The 19,221-nt window shown below is 40.6% G+C and overlaps 3 protein-coding genes across 4 annotated transcripts in view; 2 read left to right on the top strand and 1 right to left on the bottom strand.

Annotated features, from left to right (window-relative positions):
• The first annotated feature begins 1,140 nt into the window (after window positions 1-1,140).
• LOC129725648 (ankyrin repeat, SAM and basic leucine zipper domain-containing protein 1) lies at window positions 1,141-3,399 on the top strand. The gene is made up of 4 exons (XM_055681701.1): window positions 1,141-1,661; window positions 1,772-2,239; window positions 2,291-2,778; window positions 2,934-3,399. Exons 1-4 carry the CDS (start codon window positions 1,584-1,586, stop codon window positions 3,286-3,288), a joined length of 1,389 nt encoding a protein of 462 aa, XP_055537676.1. The 5' UTR covers window positions 1,141-1,583; the 3' UTR covers window positions 3,289-3,399.
• LOC129725646 (sodium- and chloride-dependent glycine transporter 2-like) lies at window positions 3,357-16,100 on the top strand. Its single transcript, XM_055681698.1, has 9 exons — window positions 3,357-3,536; window positions 3,591-3,651; window positions 3,708-3,942; window positions 4,008-4,425; window positions 11,899-12,637; window positions 12,689-12,898; window positions 12,959-13,132; window positions 13,187-13,319; window positions 14,888-16,100. Exons 1-8 carry the CDS (start codon window positions 3,511-3,513, stop codon window positions 13,280-13,282), a joined length of 1,959 nt encoding a protein of 652 aa, XP_055537673.1. The 5' UTR covers window positions 3,357-3,510; the 3' UTR covers window positions 13,283-13,319; window positions 14,888-16,100.
• Window positions 15,120-19,221, bottom strand: part of LOC129725645 (uncharacterized) — a 73,214-nt gene continuing 69,112 nt past the window's right edge. For both annotated transcript variants that reach the window (XM_055681695.1, XM_055681697.1), the window contains exon 7: window positions 15,120-19,189. In XM_055681695.1, coding sequence (XP_055537670.1) covers window positions 18,007-19,189 — 1,183 coding nt within the window. In that variant the 3' untranslated portion in view covers window positions 15,120-18,006. The remainder of the gene's footprint in view (window positions 19,190-19,221) is intronic.

The raw sequence follows: 19,221 nt of genomic DNA, 5'->3' as shown, positions 1-19,221 counted from the left end.
CTGCCCGAAATAGCTACAATAACAGTTCACCCATAACCAACTGCCATTGTAGCGATTTGGTGCGATTTTTATTTTTCTTTTAAAAATCGAGGGACAATGCTATGAAATTTAAAAAAATCACGTTTTGCTAAAAAAATACACTCTTTTACCTGATATATAAAAATCAGAAATCCGTGAGTAGCTAAACAACCCAATTGTGCTTTGGATACATGAAATAGAGTTGTATAGAGTTCTCCAAGCGAAAACACACGAACACTACGACACAGCCTGTTTTACACTGTATATTTAAATTTGTGAGAGTGTGAATGAAACTCGGTAGTTTTTTATCCTCTCTTTCAAATGACAGTTCTCACAGTTGACAAAAAATTCTTACAGCTAACAAAGAAAAGTCGAATACATCGCACTAATACACACGCGCCTGGAGAACTCTATAGAATGATAGTCGCTGACATAATACAATTACATTTGTCATAGGGTTCAGAAAAGAAAGGATTATTCCGAATTAAGTAAATAAATATAAATAATATAATTCGTGACAGGTAGTCTTAAAATAAAAGGTCGGTACATTTGAAACACAAAAGAATCAGGGTTCTTCGATGACACAGGCCTGTTATAAATGTCAGGACTTTTATACCCCCTATTTTGTACTTCATTGATAATGTTATATATCAGGAAGAGACTCAGCGACACCTTTTACAAAAATTTGATATTGAACTATGTAAATGATAAGTTCAATGGCGTACGGGGGCTAGTTCAGTTTTTGTCGTCTTCCTGCCGTTATTGCATGAAAAATTAGCCCTTCCCCCCTAGGATTCTTTCTTATTTACGCCAAAGGATAAAATATCAGTGTAATACACGGGAACCACACAAAAATCTATGCATAAACAGACCTACTACTATTCTATTGATCGAAGTTACAAGTGTTGAACATTCATGGGAAATATTATGCACTGCTAAAAAAAAAAAATTGCCGTCTTTTGCTAATCGTTACGTAATTAATGATGAGCCCTTGAATGTGATTTTTTTACACCACCCTTTAGAAACTGTACCCGATAGCATTATGACAACAAATAACGGCCCGTTGTCGACAAATGCAGAGTTATCAGGGTTATCAGATTGTCAGTTTTTAACCAACGAACACGGAATCAAGTTGACCTAATAGTTTTGATTAAAGTTGTGCAGTTTGTTAAAATGTATCAATTACACATAAGGCTACTGGAATATTTATCGTGGTGTTACTAAAGTAATCGGATAAAAATATATTCGTTTGATCACATCCAAATCTGCAAATTAATGTCTGGCATCCCTAGACGATTTTTGCCCGGCAACCCCGGCAAAAAATAAACCAGATTGTGCATTGATGTCAACAAATGTGTTGTTGAAAAGTTTATAATTTAAAATTGTAGGACTACTCAAATTTATGCTAATTGGCATTTGCTTGATGTTAGTTGATCCTTAAACCAAACGCATTTATATAACTATTAGCGACTTGTTTTTGTTCGGTTTACCGATTTACTTTTCGCCGTATTTGTTACATTGTCGCGTGCTCGGCCATTCCGTTCGAACAACGTATTCAATACGGTATGTTCCGACCTGCAGGATACTATTCGGATTCTGAGGAAGATTCCGATTACTCTGATTATGGCTACGGTGAACCGAAGGTAAGTGTAAATATTTAGTATATGCTGGGAAATATTATTATAACTGTAGTCTACATTTGCTTGACGAAATAAATAAATAAATAAATTCTAACCATACTGGTGTTTCACAGACTCGTTCCCGGGTTAACGCTCAGCCTGCGCCAAAACCAGTAGAGAGCAATGATGACTTGTTGTATCAAGCAACCACGGAAGGAAATCTATCTGAAGTGCGGCGGATAGTGGAAATGGACCGGTATTTGCTGAATGGTTGTTTGAGGCACGGTTGGCCAGTTCTACTGTTAGCATGTAATGAGGCACAATACGAGATAGTCAAGTTCCTTTTAGAGGAAAAGCGAGTTGATGTGAATCAACAATCGGGACTCAAAACAGCGCTTATGGCGGCTTGTGAATCGTCCCGCAGTTCGGATCAAGTATTAAAGGTAGTTGAATTATTATTGGAATTTGGTGCCGTAATAAATTGTAAGGACAGCTATGGAACGACACCGTTAATGTCTGCCATTACCAACGGCCACACAGAAGTAGTCAAATTGATGCTAGACCAGGCATCATTAGAGGCCACCGATAACGAAGGTTTAACCGTAAGTGTACGAATAGTAAAACATTTCCAAATGGTAATTATGTCTTTTCAGCCTCTATTTCACGCAGTAAATAACAATCAACCGGAGATTGTGCAAATGCTGCTGAAAGCTGGCGTTATCACAGATAACGTAAACAGACGAGGATTTACACCAAAGCAAGAAGCCGAGTTCAGGGCATATTCTGAGGTTGCAGCATTGCTACCGAACGAAGTGGATTTTTTCAATGTTCCAAGAGAGTACTTAAATTACGCGTTTTACCAAGATATAAGCCAAGGTCGGAAGGAGAGTGAAATGCCGGGATACTACCAGGAAATAGGCTTGCTCTTGTACGGAATGTACAGTGAGCAGCACCTGGAAGTGTTCGCTAAAGAGGGTATCAACCTGCTACAATTTCTCACCCTCAATGATGAGAATTTGAAACGATTGGGCTTTATACTGCCGTTTGAGCGTAAGAAAATTTTGTACGGATTGCTTAAATTTCATCGTCAGCCTTGGAATAGGAATTGTTTGAAGAAATTTGGCAAAGATAGATCACTCGAGTAAGTATTTAACGATTAGTTTCAAATTTTATATTCCGAAAAAGGCCTGTTTGTTTGTGTTAACTGACAAAAAACTAGAAACAAAATTTTGCTATCGGACGTTTTTGAAAAACTCATGATTAAGACCAAAACTACCGAGGCTTATCTCATTTCAGCTCCTATGACTTATTGGAACTTCTTAGTAATCATTTGAAGCAGCTAACTGTGATGCAAGCGTCATTGTTGTATATAGGCCAAATGATGTCCCCTGCGGAAATAAAAGACGACTTCGATCAGCAGCTAGTTATTTGTCAAAACAAGATAAATCAGTTCAAGCAAATTGTTTCTTCGTTTAACCAGGAGCTGGAGCATATCGATAGTGTTACAGTGTCTTCACCAGTGTTGCATATCGATGCTACACGTACCAAAGCAGAACGTTTCTTTCTTTGGAAACAGCCCTTTCTGTGTATCATAGGAGCAATAACTACTGCCAAAGTTGTTCATTGTATCTTTCGTAAGCTATATAAGTGACGCTTTTTTCTAATAGTAATGAAAGAATATTATAACAACTTCTCGAAGAAATCGTTCCTTAAGTCCTTTATATCAATAAATAGTTTATTTTCGAAAGAGATTCGCCTATAACTATGTTGTCTTTTCACTAACGTCGTACTTCAATAGTGATGCGCTGAGCTGGACGCGCACAGATGTAAATCCAAAAGCGGGACTCATGCGCACGTGAAAAATGTTTAACATATGCTTGCCAAATCCACGATAGTAATGTAAATCAATGATGAATCTTGTTATAACTTATCTGATCATTTTTGTTCAAGCAGTAGTTTTCAAGCAAGTACTCTAAACGGATCGTCCAACATGCAGATGCCACGAAGTTTTGAGGTAGATAGCAATAAATTTAAACATGATCATGGAGTAGCAGTGGAAATACATTTTAGCAAAGTAAACTTCGCCGGTTTAGTACTTTGACCGGTACTAGCGTCAATTGCAGTGCAGTCCATCAGCGAATACGGGCCGCATATCTTGACGATTACAATGGGGAGGAAGATGAAGTACTAACCAGACGCGGTTCCTGGTCAGGAAGGTTTGATTTCTTACTTTCGCTACTGGGGTATTCTGTCGGGCTTGGCAATGTGTGGCGATTTCCCTATTTGTGTTACAACAACGGAGGCGGTAAGTTAACATTTTCATGTGCGCATGTGCGGGAAAAAACTTTGTTTTTCTTTTGGGAAACGCAGGTGCATTTTTAATTCCATTCACCGTCATGCTGGTGATCGCTGGTTTACCTCTGATGTTTATGGAACTGTCCTTAGCACAGTATGCAGGTCTTGGGCCAGCGGTACTGTTTAAACGGTTATCCCCACTGCTACAAGGGCTCGGCTTGGGGATGGTTTTGGTTGCCGGTATTGTAATGCTTTACTACAATGTTATCTTAGCTTGGACATTATTCTACATGTTTGCTTCGTTCGAGAAACCGCTACCCTGGAAGGGTTGTGATCATGCCTGGGCCAGCAAGCTCTGCTATTCTTACGAAGACGAAAACAAGTGCCTCAGTGAAGATGGGATCTACTATATGCGGGAATGCTTCGCCAATACTAGTCTGATCGAGAATTTTGTAAAGATGCCTAAAAAGCCACCTGCCGAGGAGTTTTTCAAGTAAGTATTTATTTTAATAGGGTTATGGCATTTTTTAGGAGCATGAAAAAAATTCAATTAAGTATGTACATGTATGATACTGTCGAAGAAATATTTTTAAAGTTATACTAAGGAAGACTTACAGTTGGACTCCAGGTACGCATCATAGCCGACATAGACTAACAATACCGATAGGGTCACCTATTGGTACCTTAACTAATCAAACAGTCTCAAGCCGTGGTGTAGTCTGTGCTATACGTAAGAGTCGTCTCCATTCCACTCGGTCCATGGCTGCAGCTCTGCAGTCTGCATAAGATCGTCTTCCACCTGATCGATCCACCTTACGCACTGTGCACCTCTCCTTCTCGTCCCTGATAGAGTGGTTTCAAGAACCATCTTCATTGAGCTGTCGTCCAACATCCTTTCGACATGCCCAGTCCACCACAATCTGCCAATCTTGGCGGTGTGGACGATAGATGACTCCCCAAGCAACTCCTGCGGTTCGTGGTTCATTCGCTTCCTTCAAGTTCCGTTCTCCATCCAACACCTTTCGCTGGAAGACCGCAAGGCGCGTTGACTCCACAAGCATAGTCCATGACTCATGGCCGTAGAGGACTGGTCTGATCAGCGTCTTATAAACGGTTAACTTGGGGCGGCGGCGAATTCTACTCGATCGGAGCGTCCTCCGGAGACCACAGGATGCACGAATTCCTGCTATAATGCGCCAATGAATTTCTCTGCTGGTATCGTTATCGGCAGTTACCAGAGAGCCCAGGTCTACAAACTCGTCGAACAGCTCGATTTGATGACCACCAACTTGACTCGAGGTGGGAGGTTTGCACTGTCTTCTTGTGAACCCGTGTGTGGGCACGTTGTATTCACGGCATTCCTGTATAACCTGCTGAACCGCGAATATCTGATCCGTGGTGGTGCGGAATACTGCCTGGGAGTGCCCAGGAACTGCTTCGCAAATGGTGATAGTCGACGGCAGAGCATTTGGCAAAGTACCTTGTAGGCGGCGTGCAGCAGAGTGATTGCTCGGTAATTGCAGCACTTCAGCTTGTCACCCTTTTTGTAGATGTGACACACAATACCTTCCATCCACTTCTCCGGTACTCGTTCTTCTTCCCAAATTTTGACAATGACCCAGTGCATGTCTCTAGCCAGTGCTTCTCCACCGTATTTCAACAGCTCGCTAGGAAGTTGGTGCAGCTTTATTATTCCAGCAGCTTTATTATTTTGCAGCCGGCTAATCTCCTTCTCCAACTCCAGGGGATCGGGGGCTGGAATGCTGTAGTTTTCTGTTCGTGCACCAAGATCAGTTGCCATACCGTCCTCGCGCTTTGCTACATCGCCGTTCAGGTGCTCATCGAAGTGCTGCTTCCACCTTCGATCACCCCACACTCGTCCGTACGGAGGTTGCCGTCCAAGCTCCTGCACATATCGGCTTGCGGCACGTCTACCATTGCCAATAATGTATGGAAAAATCGATTTATACCCTTACTCTGCGGAGAATAATATGTTTCACCTAGAAAAATGACGTTAAAAGTCTCATTACTCATTTGTTCATTTCTAAAAATACATCAACAGGCCTTGTGGCCCAACTGATCTTTTTATTCCAGAAAAATAACGTGCTAGTCTCGAAAAACGAGTCTTCAATATCTCTCGGCGGCGTCGGAACCGAAGCACGTAGCGTAACGGTTAAAGTGGCACTGAATACCGACTATTGTGCTTAAGCTGCTGTAGTTTGTTCACCTGTTCTGTAACATGCGTGGGCGAACATAAATGTTGAGTTGCTCGATCTACCCACGAGGTTAACCCGTTCAAGAAAAAAAAAACTCAAATAACGTCTCGGCAAATTTGCAAGGTGTTTACAGCTTGGTAGTCGGAAGAGGTTATACCACGGCAGTTTTCGGAAAGCAAAGCGAACAAATCTGTTTACTGAGGACTACACACTGTTTACCGTTTGCACTAAAAATGTACTTTTTTTACCTTTTTTCGGATGGTGATAAAAAAATACAACAGCACCTTCTTGCGAAACTTGGTGTGAAATGAACCTCGGAGCTCACTTCCTTCGTGGGGGAAGTAAAACACGAAGTGCCCTGCCAGTCGTTGCCTTCCAGTATGAGATAGATCTTGTCGTTCATCACCATCGCCACGTCGCGATTCGCCAGGAAAATCTGCTTGACCATCTTATTCAGTCGCTACGGCTGCGTCATTGCCTGTAGCTTCGAAACCAGTATAAGGGACTACCGCTTCCTGACATGTTTGTCCATGCTCGTCACCCGTCCGGAACCGGGCTTTCTTTCGATGCTCTGATTGTTGTCCAATAGCGCCAACATGTTGCAAATCCCGGAACGGGCGTCCGGTGTCTAGTTTCGTCAGTGCGTGTAAAGGTAAACCCATCAAAAATCGTCATATTTTGTTAATTTTTTCTAACGCAAACGTTACTATGTATTTAAACATACACATCTTATTGACTATTGATTTTTCATATAATAAAACATCTATTCTTCATATACTATCATCGATTCCAAAATTCTTAGCAGTCCCTCCTACAAACTACTTCTGAGGTTGAACGTTTGCTTGCAACAGGAAATGTTGATTGAACGAACAGTGAGTTAGAGTACCAGGTTGTGTAGTTTGGTGGAATTATTAGATTTTGAAGACGACGTCCTTGGAGCAGAAGTAATTTCTGGAACAGTAATTGAGGAGAACGTGTTGAGAGCAGCTTGCGTAGGAAGATGCATGAGCGGTAAGCGTAGAAGGTGGTCAAAGGACATCCGATCAAGCTCTTTTGCAGGTGTGTCACGTAAGCGTAGCGGTTCAGGCCATATGCGAAACGTACACAACAATTTAAAGCGATACGTAGTCTTTCCGTATCGCCGGAACGTGCGTTGATTAAAAGTAAATCGCTGAACAAAAAGTGCGGCAGGATAAGAGCCTTAAAAAGCTTCAGACGAGTATCAATAGAAGCAAATGAGCTGCAGCAGTAGAGCGAGCGGAGGCTAGCGTATATTTTACCGCATTGTTGACTGATCAGGCTGTCCCATTAAAGATCAGATTGAAAATTGAAGCCGAGATTTTTGGCATTATGCACCCATTCTATTGTATGCCTGTCCAATTTGACTGACTTTGGAATACAGAGTCCAGTGCTCTGCTCTGATACTTTATCCAATCGATAATCGGTCTTCAGCAAAGTTTCTCGGTGTAATAAAGGCTTCAATTTGACGTTTAGATTAGTTCGCGATTTGGCCGCAGAGATGGCCCTTCGACACCAACTTTTTATTTTTACACGCTAGAGCTTTGCAGTTTTCGACAAAGTGATAGATCATAGAATTCATAAAACTTCATGTAACTTCGTAGAGAACACAAAATTTCGGTCTCTTCAAATTTCAGAAATATACGAGTTTTTGCTGAATTTGTCTGAATTTCATGTTTTCGAAATAATTTTTTGATACGAAACATTACTCATCAAAGCATACGCAATTTTCTGAATCAGAATCGATTGGGTAGAGTATCAGAGCACTGGACTGTGTATTCCATGCAATAAATACATAGAAGTTGTATTTCTACATGAAACCTATGGTTATACTAAAATTGAAATATCACAAAAACACAAAAAAAACACATCTCCCAAAATTTCAGAAAACAAAGATTTTTTGACGGACAATTTTTAGAAAAAATGGTTTGCTAATACTTGCTAACCGTTGAGATATCTAAGTCATAAAATTGTGTATTTTTTCAAATTTTGTGTCACATATTCACTTAAGTAATTAAAAAACTTCTGTACTCGGAAGAAAATGACTTAATTATTCCATTTCAATCGAGAAAAAAATTTGTAAGAAATCAAATCGAGCGAATTCAAAAAATTATCACAATGAAACGTGAAATTCAAATGATTTTATAATTCGCAGCTTAATTCCGAACTAATTCAAACATCCAAATCGAAGCTCTAACTATATCAAGAAACTTTGTAGAAGATTGCAAACCAATTGGTCAAACCCTGAGATCGCTAATAATTTCGTTCTGCTATAGATTCTATTCCTGGCCTAGTGTGCAGTGGAGCAGTGGGTCACCGATATCGAAGATTTCAACTTCCGCCATTCAGTAATTAGGTTTTTCAGACAGGTTTAGGTCGGTGAAAAAACATTCCTCTGAGACTGGTTGTCAAAACTGACCATTGCGTCAGGAGATTTGTGTCTGTTGATTGCTTAGACATGAAACCATGTTTTTCAACTCCACAGTACTGCTTAAAAAACAGTAAAATACCCCGTTCACACTACACCGCATATCACCTGATATCAGACGATTCGTGCTATCGAAGCCATATCACCATCCATATTGGCGCTTATTACGGGTGTCACTTCACGGTGAAATCAGAGTGAAGTGAATGAAGTCCTATTACGCGACTCACGTAAGTGAGAAAAACGTCGCAAGGTGACATCTGCCGTGAAATTTGGGTTATTATAAGTGTCATATGAGTGAAGTGGAAACGGAAAAAGCGACGTTTCGCGTGGAATTATTTCACGACCATTTTGAACGGTGAAATGATTTCACGAAGAAAGGGAAGTTTAAAAATCGATTGATTTGTAATCTAGTGATAATATATATGGGATTTACTTTCCAGTTACAAGGCTAATCTTTTTTTTACCTTGAAAAAAATCGACTTTCTGGGACTAACAAATTTTTGAGCTGCGGCCGGTGGAACGTTACAGAAAAATTTACCTTCGAATTTCGTTTAGTGGTAGGGCTCAAAAGTTTCCTCTTGTCGAAAAATGTTCTCATACAAAATTTCAGCGCAATCGACTTTCCGGGACTTGAAATTTTTGAGCTGGGAAACTCGCTCATTGCACTTGTCCTATTCTCTATTTCACTTCACTATCAATCTCACTTCACGGAGCTGATTTTTGTCACCTCACTTGAGGTGAGTCGGGAATAGGTCTCAAAAAGTGAAGTGAGCGTGAAAGTGAAATATATTTCACCGTGAAGTGACTCCCGTAAAGCACCATAACCTGATATCCCATACAATCGAGCTGTCAACGGATATCACCTCGGCTACATGCTATCGCGGATATCATGTTCGAAAACCAATAATAACCACATTTCCAGCAGTTGGCAACACGACCAACGGACATTTGACGCAACCCTACCAATTTCGCAATTCGCGTTGCATGTGAGAAAAAAGGAAGGAAATCTTTTCGCTATTTTCATCCCGCACATTTTGACAATTGCATATGAGAGTTCGCGTTGGTGCGAGCCAACTAGCTGACATCTCTATCCTAATCCCATTGCTCTTGTTTTCTTGTTTTAGCTTTGACCTGTTTATGGTTTCTTCTCTTTTCATTTACCAAAGCAAATGTCAAATCATATCATTGAGCCATAAACGTCGTACCTGAAACAAAAAATCATATCAGCTCACTATAGTGTGAACGCTCGAAGTGATATCCGATGATCATCTGGCAAAAAACGAGAATTAAGAAAGACGTGGTCGAAGAGTTTTGGCCCCGAATCTTCGGAAATGACCACTATGTGTTCCAGTAAGACGGTGCACCAGCGCACACTGCGAATTTTGTTCAAAAAAGATGTAGGGTAAATTTGACGGATTTTCTGGATGAACACGAATGGCCGGCAATGGCCAGGAAGCATGGGTTTATTCTCAGGCACCCTGAATTCTATGATAATTTAGTGTGACTTCCTCTTAACAAAATATGTTCTTCTTAGCGGTGTTGCTAATAATATCAGTGCAGGAACCAGCAACCACCGGGGCATATCTCAAAATAGATCAACGATTCTGGTCGCAGTGAGTAAGTCATACAAGAAAAAAATGACCGCCAAGCTCCTTAGATCTGAACCCAATGAACTTTTTTGTATGGCTTTACATGATGACGAAGCTAGCTGATTACAGGATCTCCAGCTTGTAATAGTTTGAACTGGTTTCCCAGAAAATTTTGGTTGAAAAATGCGACCAGACCGAACCAAGCGCCATTTTTTTTAAATTTAGTTATCAACATCAGTAGATGTTGAAATTATTAAAGTATCTTTCATGAAAAAACAAAATCATTTGAACAGTTCATAATGCTATGATAACAAAATTTCTCTGTAACAATTTGCAGAAAACATACCAGGTGATGAAATTTTGTATGCCGTTTACTCGGAATAATGTTCTTGGCGCTTGGTTCGGTTTGGCTGCACGCCGAGCAAATGCCTATAAAATCCGTGCGTGCGGCAGTTTCGAAAAGTGTTTGAAGTTGGTGAAGCTAACTGAGGGACTGGTTTAGATGTTCACTATGGAAAATACTTGTAATAAAAAATATTCAGAAATTTAATGTGATATTTACATGTCAAGATGGAATTTCCAAATTAGTCCTTATTACAGAAGACGAGGCGAACAGCTTGCCTAGCCCGCAGTAACTGACAAAGCGAGCAAAATGTTGTATTAGAGAGCGCAAGTGAAACTTGCCTGGTGGCAGCTGAGTGTCAGACGAGGTACTTGCCCAAAATCCAGCCGACTGACCATCTGCAATGCCAAAACTGGTCAAAGGAGTAACTCGCCGCTAGTCTCGTCTTCTATAATAAAGGCCATTGTATCCGAATTTTCCTGCCAGGGAACAGTCACGTCGATCTTTAGACCAATGGAAGGATACCAGAGCTAGTGGATTGAGCGAACAAATGGCTTGTGTTCGTGAAACGAAAGGTATACCATCAAGTGCAGTAGAGATGGGAGACCTGAGCTTCGAGGTAGTTTAAAATTTCAGGTGTAATTGTTAAACTATAATCAAAGTTCAAGTGTCAGGTGATGCCATCTGCCTTAATACCGAACCAATGGGCGCACAAAACTATAATGGATGATGCTGTTGATGTAATTTCAGTTTTTGACCCGTGACAACGTCGCAAATTACCTTCAATACACGGTATCAAAAAAAGGTTACTACGAAGACCGTACACATCCGTATAGGTCAGCAGCTCGGCTGTTGCTTTTAGCAAGTCAACGGGCACAAGATCAGGACTGAACGACCAACGCGTTGTCTTCGACCGGAAGCAGCTGCGTGCCATCTGCTGTAAAATGCAGATGGACGACGAGCGAGAAACCAAGAAGTCTCGAACAATAGCTTTGATTGTGAATTTATAGTAAATGTGTAACTTCTCGCATGTCTTTTTTAGAAAGACATCTTGAAGAGTAAAATGAAAATATTGTCTGGCTCTCGACCATGACAAGACACTTTTATCTTTTAAGCAACCTTCTGGATCAAATCAACCTTAACAATTCGCGAGCATTTTTGTGGATTTGTTTTTTATCTAATACGGTCTTTATCGCGGATTCAAGCTAATCAGGTGGATTTCAGCGTGAAACGACAAGTTTCAAATTTAAAGGATATTCAGTGTACATTCTCTATGATACCATTGAACATATTGTTAAATCTCTAATCATTCATCATTTCTAGTTTGTGGCATTTTATAATAATTGTTTTTTTTTTCTTTCTCGAACTCCAGAAACTATTTTTTACAGCTATCACCTGGCATCGAGCACACCGGAAACATTAGCTACACCTTAGCGTTTTCCCTGCTGGCGGCATGGCTCATCGTTTTTCTCTGCCTCTGTCGTGGAGTAAAGTCTTCCGGAAAGGTCGTCTACTTTACGGCTCTCTTTCCATACGTCGTTTTAGTGATGCTCTTCGTGCGGGGTATAACGTTGCCCGGAGCTGGAAATGGCATCCGTTACTACCTGGAGCCGGACTGGGGCAAATTGAAGAGTGCACAGATCTGGGGTGACGCAGCCGTGCAGATCTTCTTTGCCTTGAGTCCAGCCTGGGGTGGTTTGTTGACGCTGGCTTCCTACAACAAGTTCACCAATAACTGCTACAGGGATGCAATCATAGTGGCTACATCGAACATACTGACGTCGTTCTTCGCAGGGTTTGTGATATTTTCTATCCTTGGTTTTTTGGCCCATGAATTGGACACCGAGGTGGGAAGCGTGATCGATCAGGGTGCCGGTCTGGCGTTCGTAGTATTTCCAGAAATGGTGACTAAACTGCAGATGCCAATGTTCTGGTCGGTGCTGTTTTTCTTCATGCTACTCACACTCGGTCTGGATTCTCAGTTTGCTCTAATGGAAACGGTAGTGACCGGTATCTTGGATACGTTTCCCAAACTAAGGCGGTGGAAGCTGCGAGTCGTGTTTGGGGTTGCCGTCGTTGGGTATGCGGGGGGATTGGTTTTCATTACTAATGTAAGTGGTGGTGTTCTATGATGGACACGAAATGATTCAATTTGCTTCTAGAGTGGCATGTATTGGTTCCAATTGGTCGATAAGTACGCCGCGAATTGGTCCGTGCTGCTGATCGCTATCCTCGAATGCATTTTGGTAGCGTGGATTTACGGGTCACATAGGTTCATTTGTAATATTGAGGAAATGATTGGAACTCGGTCAAGATGCTTTGTGCTGTTCTGGAGCGCTATTTGGAAAGTAGTCACTCCGGCTACGCTGTGTGTAAGGGAAAATTCTGATTTCTCGAGTGTTTTTATTTTCAACCTAAGACTTTTTTTCTAGTTCATCCTGTGCTTTAACTGGATTCAATACAAACCTGTGTCCTATGGTAAATACAGCTATCCGGATTGGGCAGATATCGCTGGGTGGATTATTGGGTTACTTCCCATAGCTGCCGTAATAATCACAGCTTTGTACAAGTTTTTTTCCTACAGCAGTAACGACTCCATAACAAAGGTATTTTAGCTGGTGCAGCATTTAACATATGAGTGCTACATGTTCCCATTTTAGCAAATCGCAATCCTACTTAGACCAACCGACGAGTGGAAGGCGGCCCGACCCTCACTTTACCATCTCGAGTATGACGACCATGGCATTGAAATCTAACCCTGGTTTTGCAGGCTAATAAACATCAAGACGGAAGGTGAGATAAATTATATCTCTGTAGCGGATGTTATCGGAAAGAACCGAGACCTAGTCTGGTCCCCATTAATCCCATATCCACGTTACTTGTTTGTTTTATTAAATTATATTTACGCCAACGGCGTAACGCGCTGGCACACTTTTGGTTGCTATAGTCGTACTTATCGTACGATAGCGTTATCTTGACATCAGAATTGCAGTATCAATATTTACCATGGAGATTTTAAAGCAATTTCATCTTAATGATTATTGCAAATTGTTTATTTTTGTTGCAGACACTTGTTTACCATATCAACATTGCTTCCATTTTTGTATTCTATCCTGAGCACAGATTACCTTTCCTAATTAGCGAACTCGGAGAAAACGATGGGCAACTATTGATTTTAATGATAACGAACCAAAAAAAAAACAAGTTGTTTTCCACGAATGCAGCGGAATTAGATAAGTTCGTGTACCCTTAAATTGTGTTGACTTATACGATACGTGCCTCTAGTTTACGTAGGCTTATGGCATTTGAACAAAGCAATTACCGTAGAGAATGATAGATGTTATTGAGATTTTGATAGGAGTTTAAAAATAGATGGTACCAGGAGAAGGGCATCTCGACAAAAATAAAGGTCCTACAAGGTCTATTCTTGTCTACCTAGAAATAAGCATCTCGAAGTTTTAGTTTTTTAGCACAACGTAGAATATTTGGTTTTATTTTTTGTGAAAAATTGAAATCGAAAAGAAATTGAAAAAAAAAACTTGTTTCAAACTGAAGAGTAATAGTTGCGTTTTTTATAAATAACAAAAGTAGTTTTATTGTGATCATGCCTTACTTTAAAAGAAAGGTGAAAGATTATTTCTCTTTGTAGCTTTTCTAACCTCGAAAAAAGTTATGCGAAACCACTTACGACTGATGAGAAGACCCTCTTGAAGGTCCGTGTCAACTAGTTCGGAGGAACATAGGGATGAAATCAGAAATCTCCATTGCCGTAGGATTATCGTTAACAACTTGGCTGCCGTAACCTAAGCTGCGTCACCAAGACGCTCTAGACTAGTGCTTTTTTGCAGATCTAGATCGTTCCTCTTTTCAAGGTGTTTTAGATCCACCTCCGATGCAATCTTTCCGTTTACTCTAGCATAGAATTTTTTCTGCGTAAATTTGCATACTCATTCGACGATAGTGGGGCTTATTACGGTAGTCACTTCACGGTGTAATGACAACCGTAATAGGCACGATGAAAATGATTCCCATTTGGTTTGCACGCGTCTTTTTTCGCCGTGAGATTTTTTCACTTCGTTCTCACCGTGAGGTGACATCCGTAATAAGCCCCAGTATTGTGGTTAATCGAAATAAACAAAAAATAAAATATTCGCCGACATTAACCCCATTTTACACTGAAAGTGCAACTGCTATCTTATCTCTATGATGTCAGTAACATAACAGCCGCATCAAGTCCAGCTGCTTCAAATTTTTCACTTGATTACTCTCAGACAACAGACAACAAAAATACCAGCTTTCTGTTTATCATTATCGACGCATTTTTGTTCATCGAACAATTTCGATTTGATTTCGCACCATAGGTACGTAGCAGTGTTCACTGTTCATTGTAAAGTATCATAAAGACCTGGTTCAACAAGAAGCACCAAACAACGTCTGTCCGGAGATAAGATAAATCAGCGAAAAAACACCGCCGCCATAACCGTACAGTATCATGTACCACGTCAGCCACTAGCGGCCAGTCAACTCCACCGGCTGATTACCAAAATATGGACGTCATCAAGAGCCTAAGGAAACGAAGCGAGCTGTTGAATATTTCCAATACTTCAAAATTCTAGTTTTATTCACACCCCTGCTTTGTGTTTTTAGTCCGATCACAAATAAATATATATATGTAGGTATTCAATTTTTCTGTTTTGTCAATTTTTTCGATATATATCGACTCCAATTATCGTCTACCAGTAATTTGTTTGCAAAACACTGCCAAAGTATGAAACGGGCATCTAATGTTTGAACGCCGTACCTAATCGTTATCGAGCAGGTTTCCAACAATTTTGTTTGTTTTTTTTTTGTTTTCAAATGTGCAAGTTTTGGCCTACCGAGAATAATATCCCGGATTTGCTCAGTTTTTTTCTGTTCTGTTTTCGAAGACAGGCTTTTCTTTGCTCTAAATTATACATCAGTTTCCTACGTAACTAGAAGTTAATAAAAGGAAAGAACTCACGCTTCCTATGCGGAAACGAAAGGCGAGGAAAAAGGATGGCTAGCAGATGTGTATTAGTAAGTAGCTTTGTGGATTTTACCTGGCAACAGGTGCCACCACTTGGGAACGGAATACATCTTCCCGCATGGGTGCGTGCTATCTTATGATACAACTGTTTGTTTTGCTAGAAAATGTACACAATTTTTCTTTACAATCTTCTTCAATAAATATCGCTATCTACAGCAAGGTTTATTCTGTGTTTGATTTGCTGTTTATTATTTCTGGATTACCATATGATTTCCTATGGTTCTTATATAGGATTAGTAGACTTGAGTACATAGATGACTTTTTTTGGTTTTTCTTTTATTTGTTGGCATTTCTACTCTCAGATTTTACAGTTATATAAATCGAGATAACGATATTAATGAGTTTTTGTTTACTTTATGGGGGTGTGATTCTGCAACAATCGATGTTTGTTGTGTGGTTTGCTTAAAAGTTCACTAACTGTTAGTAAGGTAAGTTCAGGTCTTTGATTTCACTGTATTAGTAGTTATGATACCTCTCAGCGCTATTCAAGTTGAACGAAACGAAAATGGTCACAACACAACGAACGAATTTAACGGAACTAGTAGAGAGTAAGATAGTGCGATTGAATATACAAATTTCGTTTTCAAAAACACTTTTTTCTTCGAAACTGTAGCTAATTTCGCATCATTTTGTTTGGCCAAATGTTCATCACACATTTTCAAATGGACATTAAAATAATCGTTTGGATGACAAACTCCGAAAACGAAACTGTGCAGTCAAATCATTGTAATACTGATAACTGATTTGTGTTGCTTATTGCTATCGGTTATGTAGGCATAATCTAATGAGGGATTCATTTTCCTTCCGTCTAGCAACAATGTATGCCGAATAATCTAGGATTCAACTCTGTAACTTACGGTATGAGGTGTTTCCGAAATTGTTTGCAAAAACTAGACGATTCCTATGCGATGGCAATTACACTGCCTAGCTGTCGTCAGCTCACTAAAAATCTAAAGGTAAATATACATAATTTATGAACGCGTCTAACATAACGTCGGTAGAACGCTTACTACAGATCTAGAACGGTTGTGGCAATACCGGAACAAGATTATTCGTCTAAAAAACTAATCGCCATAACGAAAACTTTGCAACAACTATGTACCTAAAAATGAACGCAAGCACCATCGGAGGGGAAATTGGGCGTAAATTACTTATAGCATCGTTCTTCTGTAGGTGAGTTTGCGTAAAGTGGGCTTTAGCTAAAATGTTTGTTTCCAATTCTATTTTATCGTGTGCCATTTTGTTAGTAATTTAATGACACACGAGTATGACACCTTAACCGAGGGCTGCCGGTGACCAAACATTTGTTAAAAATATGTTGGTAACTTTTAAAATTCAAAAGCAAAAATAGCAAAGAAAATGAAAGACATTTGACGTGTATGCTGTTATTTATCTTCGGTTCATAAGTACGCATTCTAACCAAAACCAGAACATTACTTTTTAGAAACAGGAAGCTTGCTTACCTTTGCCTTTTTTACTGATTGTTAAAGAAATTACCACAATTTCTTAGGGACTGGTGCCAACGATGTTGCCACACAAGTTATTAACTCCAAATTCAATCTTCAATGTATTGGAGAAAATATTCACAATACATTTGACGTATACGTTGTATCATTCTTTTTCGTGGTTGCTCTATTCAGGTCATGGTTAACCTTCATTCATGTTTCTTTTTTTATTCTAATATTGTTGTTTAGATTTTTCAAAAACCATGCGGCTCCATGGAACTGAAACAGCTGCAAGCGCATGGTCGTTCGTTTTATGTTTCAATTGTCACAATTTTATTGCCGTCAATCAGGGTAATTGAGCAAACTATACAATTGAAGGAAATTAAACTTTTCAGCGCTTAGTTTTTACACAAAACAAATTCGGTTGAAAGTCGACAGTTATCAGTGGAGAAAAAGCTTTGATTGTTATCTCAATCACAATACTTACTTTCAAGCAAATTTAACGTAAAGACAGAGCTAAAGCTCACTTCAGGCAAACTCACCCAAGCAGAATTTACTGTGTGTTTTTATTTGAATTAAACGTCACTTCCTTGCTGCGCTAATCCTTCTTGCCTCGATGAAACGAAAATTAGCGAAAAATCGTTCACGATGACTTGGACAGATGTAAACTATTTTTGTAAGGAATTTTCTTCTAAAAGTAACGCTTTCGCTTCCGTAGATTTCTATACTCTTCTCATATTAAATATATACTTTATATATGTACTTGGATGAAAAATGCTTCAGTATCACAATATTTCACAAGAAAAAAACGTGTTTCCCTGGTATCGACAAACACTTTTACGCGATACAACTAAGCTGAGCAGTGGCGGATCATGCTTCTCCACTTCACCAGCAGAAACGTACCATGCCATATCACCACATCACACCACCACCACCATCGTCAGGAAATGTAGCGGCGTTGCTTTTCTCAGTGCTCGGAGCAAATTTCGTTGAGAATCCGCTTTAGGCTATCTAGTCCCCGCAGGAAACCGCTGTCTGGACCGTGATGCACCTTGGTGCTGGGGCTACATATCGAGGCTCCATTTTTGATTTCGAACGTCGTGTGCGCGAAATCAATCATTCGTACATCGGCCATACCAAGGGCGCAGCTACCTGTGCTTCCGCTCCCTATAGAGGCGGACTTCGATTTGGAACTGAGCCGTCTCCGAAGACTCTGCTGGACATTAGCTGCCCGACTGCCCGGTTTGTCCTTACCGCGCAGCCGCTTCGAACTGACGGTCGATTCATGCAGCAGCTGTTCCTCATCGTCGTCGTCAACAGCACCTTCGTCTTCCTCATCATCGAGATCATCCACCTCTTCATGGTACCCAGCATCGGACTGATCGTGGACTTTGCCACAGCTGCTACTGTTACTATTATTGTTGGTATTACTAATACTAATACTGCTGCTACCGTAACAATGCTTAGTCGTGGGCATTGCAGGCGCCGTTGTCAACTCAGTCGTCATCGTCGTTATTGAGGATACCGTCTCTGAAGTTTTCTCCCGTTCCGCTTCCATTGCTTCCACGCTATCCATCTTTCGGACATCGGGTGGAACAACACGCCCACTAAAACCTCCACCATAATCTGGGCTGGTGTCGACACCTGCTTTTTGTACATGAGTCGGTACCACAAATGCCGATGCGTAGTCGTCACTGCTGCTATTGCTACTATAGTTCATCCAAGAGTCCATCGAGTGCGGACTAGAGCTGACATTCTGTGCAGCCGCCGTCACTAACGGTGAGTCGCAGATGACGCCCGGGTACACTGTTTCCTCGGAGATCGGGACAAAGGGAATCTTTTCCGCACTGATGGCATTCGCGTTTGTGCCGGATGGCAAACTTGCTGCTGCAGATGAACTTGCGGCGGCTGCCGTAGCAACGGTCGCCATTGATGCATTCAGACGATGATGCGCAGAGCTTGTAATCATATCTTCATGCGATGAGGACAGATTGCACTGTTCAATTGAACTGTTGGACGCATCTGCATCGTAGCAGTATGAGTTGGATTCCGTTTCAAGCAAGTGATAATCGCCAATCGACGGACGTTGACTGGTGGAGACAGGTGTTACTGGAGGTTCTTCGAACCCTTCGTATACGATGAGTAGAGAACTGGTGAATAAATTAAAAGACACAAATACATT

Source organism: Wyeomyia smithii, chromosome 2, assembly GCF_029784165.1.
Source record: "Wyeomyia smithii strain HCP4-BCI-WySm-NY-G18 chromosome 2, ASM2978416v1, whole genome shotgun sequence".
Classification (NCBI taxonomy): domain Eukaryota; kingdom Metazoa; phylum Arthropoda; class Insecta; order Diptera; family Culicidae; genus Wyeomyia; species Wyeomyia smithii.
The sequence above is the reverse complement of the archived record's forward strand: the minus strand, read 5'-3'. Positions and strand labels throughout refer to the sequence as shown.

What these genes read in the sequence shown, in the direction of transcription:
- LOC129725646 (XM_055681698.1), top strand. Translation starts at nt 3,511, where the DNA reads ATGCTTGCCAAATCCACGATAGTAAT. An exon ending in GCCAAATCCACGATAGTAAT is followed by an intron (nt 3,537 to 3,590) that starts GTAAATCAATGA and finishes TTGTTCAAGCAG; the next exon opens with TAGTTTTCAAGCAAGTACTC. An exon ending in AGATGCCACGAAGTTTTGAG is followed by an intron (nt 3,652 to 3,707) that starts GTAGATAGCAAT and finishes AATACATTTTAG; the next exon opens with CAAAGTAAACTTCGCCGGTT.
- LOC129725648 (XM_055681701.1), top strand. Translation starts at nt 1,584, where the DNA reads ATGTTCCGACCTGCAGGATACTATTCGGATTCTGAGGAAGATTCCGAT. An exon ending in CCGATAACGAAGGTTTAACC is followed by an intron (nt 2,240 to 2,290) that starts GTAAGTGTACGA and finishes ATGTCTTTTCAG; the next exon opens with CCTCTATTTCACGCAGTAAA. An exon ending in GGCAAAGATAGATCACTCGA is followed by an intron (nt 2,779 to 2,933) that starts GTAAGTATTTAA and finishes ATCTCATTTCAG; the next exon opens with CTCCTATGACTTATTGGAAC.